The sequence below is a fragment of the Asparagus officinalis genome, chromosome 8 (assembly GCF_001876935.1).
Source record: "Asparagus officinalis chromosome 8, Aspof.V1, whole genome shotgun sequence".
NCBI classification, from domain to species: Eukaryota; Viridiplantae; Streptophyta; class Magnoliopsida; order Asparagales; family Asparagaceae; genus Asparagus; species Asparagus officinalis.
The window spans coordinates 14,048,794-14,055,161 of record NC_033801.1 but is presented as its reverse complement, the minus strand read 5'-3'; the positions used below and the strand labels follow the sequence as shown (position 1 = coordinate 14,055,161).

Below are 6,368 nucleotides of genomic sequence, written 5' to 3'. Positions count from 1 at the left end.
ATTCTAATGCTTGTCTGGACAAAGAAAAGATTCATTCATCAAGTAGATTAAAAAAAAGAGTTTCTGCAAATGATATTGGCTTGAATCCTATATTTTCTTCGAAGTACTAAGGATTAACAATTTCTTAAGGAGGTGATGTATTTTGACTTTATTATTATGTTTACTTTTCTATAAAAAAATTGTGATAAATTACTTGTTTTAGTTTATGATCCAAAATTTTAGTATTATGCTTTATATCAATTATTTATATTTCAATTTATTATCTATAGGTTTAAGAGTATCGACAATTTTGTATAGCTTTTTTCTATGATAAGTTAGTCATTACATTTTGTCAATAGATAAGCTCTCTAAAAGATACAACAATATTTCATAAGCAAGCAACAGAAATTAGATAAAATGCTCGGAAAGATGCATGAATATCATGCATGAAACCAAGAGAAAATCCTCCATTGATGTCTAGTCTTACAATTAAGCAAGAGAACAAGTCGGGGTAATTTTGTTAATAGTTTACCTTGTGAAAGTATTTATTAAATGTTGCATGTTTCCTATGGATTCTCTACTTTCAGTAATAGTGGATGGAACAATTTTTCAAAATAGGCCGATTTAGTTTTTTATTTTTCAAAATCGACCGTTTTTTTTATTTATTTATCAAAATCGACCCGGTTTTGTGATTAGCAGGCTAATCACTATCCTAAATAGTCGGGGTTGCCAACCCCGACTAATTAGGACATTAATTTTTAGGGTTTAAGGTCTTTAATTAGGGTTTAACACCCTCCTAAATAGTCAGGATTGACAACCCCGACTATTGAGGATAGTGATTAACCTGCTAATCACAAAACCGGGTCGATTTTGATAAATAAAAAAAAACGGTCGGTTTTGAAAAATAAAAAGCTAAATCAGCCTGTTTTGAAAAATTATTCATAGTGGATGTAGTTAAGGTGGTAACCAATACCCATTAACGCGTGCCCTTAGGGGACCCGTTAACATAACCCAATATTTAATAACTTACCAGGTGCTCTCTTAAAAGATGAAACTTCATATTATCATAAACTTAATTTTGCAGGTCTGAAAATTAATTATTCAATACAAAAGCAAGACATTGACAATAGCAATGTCTTGTTCTGTCCCGGTAAACCACTTTGATGATGAAATAATAATAATAATAATAATAATAAACTACTGTCATCAGTTCCATTACATCCTATGTTGAAAGAACTTAACTAACCCGATGAACGAGAGTGGTCGAATTTGTCTCAGGAGATCGATTTTCTTGGGATGCCCAAAATGGAATCTTAATCCATCACAATCTGCAACAAAACAAGAGAAAAATATAATCACCAATTCTTGTCAACTATTTTCCTTTGGCATCTAAAATACAATCTTCATCCTAGAAGTCTGCCGAATTATTACGAAGTCAGAATTTAGTGAATCACTTGTAGGTACAGGAAATTTTGACTACAAGATATGCAATGGATGGCATCACTTGTTGAATGCATCACTTGCTAATCATAGTAAAGTAAACGACAGCTTGTTGAATGCATCACTTGCTAATCATCAATTCAAGCATTAAATTTTACACACATGAGAATGTAAAAGGAGGCAAAAGACAAAGATTTACTAGATTCTAGAAAAGGAAGTCTCTTGTGACTGCTACACTTATCCCAGCCATATAATGATATATTCAATGCACTTTGAACAGACATACATAAGAAAAAGAATAAATGTAAAGCAGAACGCATAATCATTTTAATATTTTGTATATTTGTTTCATTGAACACAAACTCTCATGAAAACCTTCAGTTGCCTCTTATATACAACATATCGATGTCACTCCGAAACTTTCAGTAATTGAGTCTTGAGAGAATAGATATAGAGTTGGTCATGCATCCAGTATTTCTGAGCAATCCCTTGAGCTAATTCAAGGAACAAGGCCAAGACTTGAAAAACAATCATGTATCTATTACATTTTTTTATCCTGGAGCGCTGGAATAAGATCAAGACGTGGAAGTTTTCTAGTCCGACCACGAATTAGGACAACCATAACATCATCAAAAAGGGACTTGAATTCAATCTTTTGGGTCGAGCACAAATCCCTTTTCTCTTCCGTTTAGCTCACTATCTAATTTAGGCCTGATCAATATAGCAATTATAAGAAAAAAGAGAAAAAGAAACTCAAGAATGCCAGATAATTCAAATCATAGAGTTGTTCATGACAACCTGAATCAAATTACATACAAACACACACACACACATACGCATATATATGCTTATAATTACCTATCATGCTTCTAATGGATTGAACTATTATAGAGGAAAAATATCTAGAGTGTCAACCAAAGAGGAAAATAAGTCATGTGTTACAAAATAGCCACAGTAATATTCAAAGCCTTATTCATACATTAACGAAAGAGTATGCAGTAGAGTATCAAACTCTTCTCAAGGACAAACAAGCAAGCAAGCGATAACTAATTCGAGTGTTTAACAACAACCGGACTCCTGACAATGTGCTCGCCGGAAACCCATGAGAACTGTCCCTGCGTGTATTGTTCACTCGGGGAGCTTCCTTTCTTGCTAAACTTCACAGTAAAAGTTTTAGATTCTTTTGGAGATGAAAAATGAAGTTCCTTCGGCTCAATTTCCATGACTGTTCCTTCAGGGTCACTGCTATCTTTTAGCTTATAAACCGCTGGGCCCTTCTCCTCCACAAACGTCACGGTTCGACTTATCGTCTTGGCAGACGACGAAGATAAAGATACCATGACCGACGGATAATTCAATTCTTCCGGAGTTATGTGCTGAAGTTTATAACATTTTGGATCGCGTTTGATGATTTTTTTGATATTATTAGCATCGCTGTACAAGCCGCACAGGTAGCGAACGTAATCCTCAGGATCGACATCGTAGACAAGTCCCGGGTCCATCGCTCTAGAGGGATTCACATGACCTGCACCCATCGCAAAGTAAGTGGCTGTTTCCAGGGAGTTGGATTTCTCGTCAACAATAGGTAATCCATCATGGTCTAGTATGTCAGCAGTAGTCATGATTGCCGATTTAATAGCAGCTGGCGACCAATCGTTATGGATGCTTTTGATCAGTGCTGCAATTCCAGCAAGATGAGGTGTTGCCATTGAACAACCGCTTTCAATATTGAATGCGGAGTCCGAACGGGCAGAAGAGTCAGGCCCGACGTCAAATGCCCAAGCTGATAGAATGTCTGAACCAGGGCCGATGATATCAGGCTTTAGGATTCCACCATTTATCGTGCTTGGCCCTCTAGAAGAAATGTCAATGACTGCAGGTGCTCGTCGCTTGTGAAATTGCATACCTTTGAAAAATAACCTTGCTTTAGGACTTTTTTCGGTTTTAGCATAATTGACGATTTTCAGAGAGTCGACGTGGCTTAAATGAGCGGCGGGAAGGACGTGGGCTTCAGCCCATGTTGTAAACCCATTCCACTTTTGGTTCAAGACTATTAGGGCATCCCCTTGGGCTTCTTTAACAGTCCTGCCCTTGTCCAATCTCAAGCTGTTCATTTCCCCGCACAATACCATCATTCCTTTCACATTCTCATCATCCAAGGACCCATTCATGCATGACAATTTCGCATCGGTATCTTTAATACCCGGGTAGGCTATAGGTAGCCATGGTGACTTATAGTCTTCCGGTTGGTAAGCAGACTCCCCATACAACTTCATCCCGTTACCAAGCTCCACAAGCACCCTCATCACTCGATCAGTGGTGCTGGCTCCAACCGTCATAACCCACGGTGCATCGTTGGATATGGAGAACGGTATTCTCCCCTCATTCCCGGCACAAGCACTAGTTAAGATGCCTTTCTCCATTGCGACAAAGGAGCCCCTCATGACACCGTCCTCATAGAATTGCACAAAACCGCCAACGATGGACATTGATAGCACATCTACTCCATCTTCAATGGCCTCATCAACACCGGCCAGCACCCGCCAGTCATTACACCCGCCTCTTACACATGTCTTGTAAGACGCTAAGTGAGCTTTAGGTGCCATGCCAACCGCGGTCCCCCTACCTTGGCCAAGGACGTTAGCATCGAAAACCTCAACTCCTGTCGCAATGCCAGCACAGTGGGTCCCGTGGCCCTCGTCGTCCAATGGATCCCCGAGAAAACCGGATAGCCTAGCACCGATGAGTTTTTTGTTGCAAAAGGCTGGTTGGAATCTGTTGCAAAATGGGTTTTGAAATTGACAACACCCACGCCATTTTTTTGGAGGGTCCGGCATATCTGTGTCATTAAAGGAGGGATGATTCGGCACAATACCAGTATCTAAAACACCGATAACAACTCCCTCGCCACCTTTGGACTTAGCCCATATGCTTTTCCCATATTGATTCAACTCCAAGAATTGTGGAGTGTAGGTTGTGCCAAGTGGATGAAACCAGGTCAGGTTCCAGCAGATTACAAAACCGCATCCATTGGATTCCATAGCCTTCAACTCCTCGTTAGTTAGCCTAGCGGCGAACCCGTTGAGTACATGACGGTAGGAGTAGAGAAGCCTCGGCTCTCCAGAGTCGAGGGTGGTATTTGGAAGGAAGGACATGTACCAACTTTCACGATCTTCATAGCTGAGGAGTCCAGCATCGTCGATCCCATCTACTTGGACAATGTAGGTTTGGATTTCACGATCTTCATAGCTGAGGAGTCCAGCATCGTCGATCCCATCTACTTGGACAATGTAGGTTTGGATTTCGTGGGTATTAGCTTCATTGTTTGGGTTAACAATAGGCAAGAGTTGGGCTAGAGTTTGGACAGTAAGAAAATTACTAACCAATAAGAGGATGATAGATGATAAGAGGAAGGGAATGGCTTTATTTTGCGCCATCATCAGAAGATACTGATGGGGAGCACTCATACTTTGAAAGAGGTGGTTGTTGTATGCCAGGCTATTCTTAAGATATAAATAGAGGAATAAATGTCTACAGATTGATCACTTGGATTCTCTTTAACACATCTACTAACACTGCATACATAGCCAATGATCTCCTCATCTGTTGAGGAATCCAATCTGATTGGTTTTAGTAGGAAGCGTTGCACTAGCTATTAAAAAAACGACATGTAATTGGCTAGGACACGAAAAAAAAAAGGTTGTAAAGGGAGAATCCAAAGCTATGAATGCACTGATGAATGAAGAGAACAATGTTTTATTGCGCATGTCTAGTAGAGCCAATTGTTTCAGTTTATTGAGGAGGGGTAAAAAAAACAAAAGCAAAAACAAAAAAAAACAAAAAAAGGGGCAGACTGATTGTACATTATCGACTGATTAGACTAAATACAGGGTTAAATAAAGCAACAAGGGAGAATCAGAGCACAACACAATGGGTGTGTATCACATTCAAGTATACAATCAGAAATTTCTCAATTCATCTTCATCCATGTTAAGATGCAATGGGTGTGTATCACATTCAAGTATACAATCAGAAATTTCTCAATTCATCTTCATCCATGTTAAGATGTAAACTTCTATATTTCCATACATCAGATACTCCGCAGTAGCAGGACATAAAGAGAGAACCCAAGGCTAAAGGAATGCAGATGACGAAGTTTTATTGCATTGTTAGAGCATCAAGAAGCAATTATTTCAGTTTATTAAGAAGAAGAAAACAAATTTAGGGGCGAATTGATTGCACACTGTCTACTGATTAGACTAAGCACAGTGATGAATAACGAATCAAGAAAAAAAAATAAGAATAAAATATTAGTACAAATGTTTTTTCAATTAAGGTGAAACTAAAATGGGGACTAGATTGAAGATGGGTACCTTTGATGATGCCGATTCTTATCAAGACGAGACGAAGCCGAGGAAGAACAAACGAAGTAGGTACAGCAAATTTGTTCACAATTGATGATGCCCTGAATTGTTATCAGAAGCCGTGCGCTTGTAGTGCTAATTTGGGCTGGGCTTCTTAAAAGGCCCAATAACGGTCAACAATATACTCGTCCTAATTTTTTTCGGATCACCGACATGAGTCTTGTTTAATTCATTTCTGTTATTAGTCATCTGCTATATATATTAAATTAACTATTAGCATATCTTTCTTAATTATTTCCGATCAAGTTGTTATTAATCAACTTACCACCTCTACTAACTTATATATTAAGTGGCTTTATCGTACATGAGAAAACCATCTCAATCGGATATTCTCACATTTTATCTTCAATCGGAGCAACTCCCCCCCCCACACACACACCTCACACACACACATGAAATTGCTTCTTTATTCTATTTATCTTAGTGTACCTCTGAAAGACTGTTATAACATTCTCATTTAGGCTATCGGGAGCGGAGCTAGGTACTCTCAAAATCTTTTACTACCTATAGGTAGTTTATACAATG

The 6,368-nt window shown here is 38.6% G+C and overlaps 1 protein-coding gene across 5 annotated transcripts; it reads right to left on the bottom strand.

The window, feature by feature from the left end:
* On the bottom strand, positions 1,165–5,890 carry LOC109820636 (subtilisin-like protease SBT1.7). Of its 5 annotated transcripts, none has more exons than XR_002241908.1 (2): positions 5,793–5,890; positions 1,165–1,307 (listed from the first exon to the last, which is right to left on the bottom strand). XR_002241908.1 is itself a non-coding variant. In XM_020386814.1 (2 exons), the coding sequence occupies exon 2, from the start codon at positions 4,572–4,574 to the stop codon at positions 2,466–2,468; it is 2,109 nt and encodes a 702-aa protein (XP_020242403.1). In that variant the 5' UTR covers positions 4,575–4,627; positions 5,793–5,884; the 3' UTR covers positions 2,323–2,465. The 5 variants fall into 5 exon arrangements, 4 of the variants coding, with proteins under 4 accessions (XP_020242403.1, XP_020242402.1, XP_020242401.1 ...); XM_020386814.1 differs by lacking the exon at positions 1,165–1,307 and adding an exon at positions 2,323–4,627 and having other exon boundaries at positions 5,793–5,884; XM_020386813.1 differs by lacking the exons at positions 1,165–1,307; positions 5,793–5,890 and adding exons at positions 2,323–4,627; positions 4,697–5,256.

What these genes read in the sequence shown, in the direction of transcription:
- LOC109820636 (XM_020386813.1), bottom strand. Translation starts at nt 4,886, where the DNA reads ATGAGTGCTCCCCATCAGTATCTTCTGATGATGGCGCAAAATAAAGCC. An exon ending in AACCTACATTGTCCAAGTAG is followed by an intron (nt 4,628 to 4,696) that starts ATGGGATCGACG and finishes TTGTCCAAGTAG; the next exon opens with ATGGGATCGACGATGCTGGA.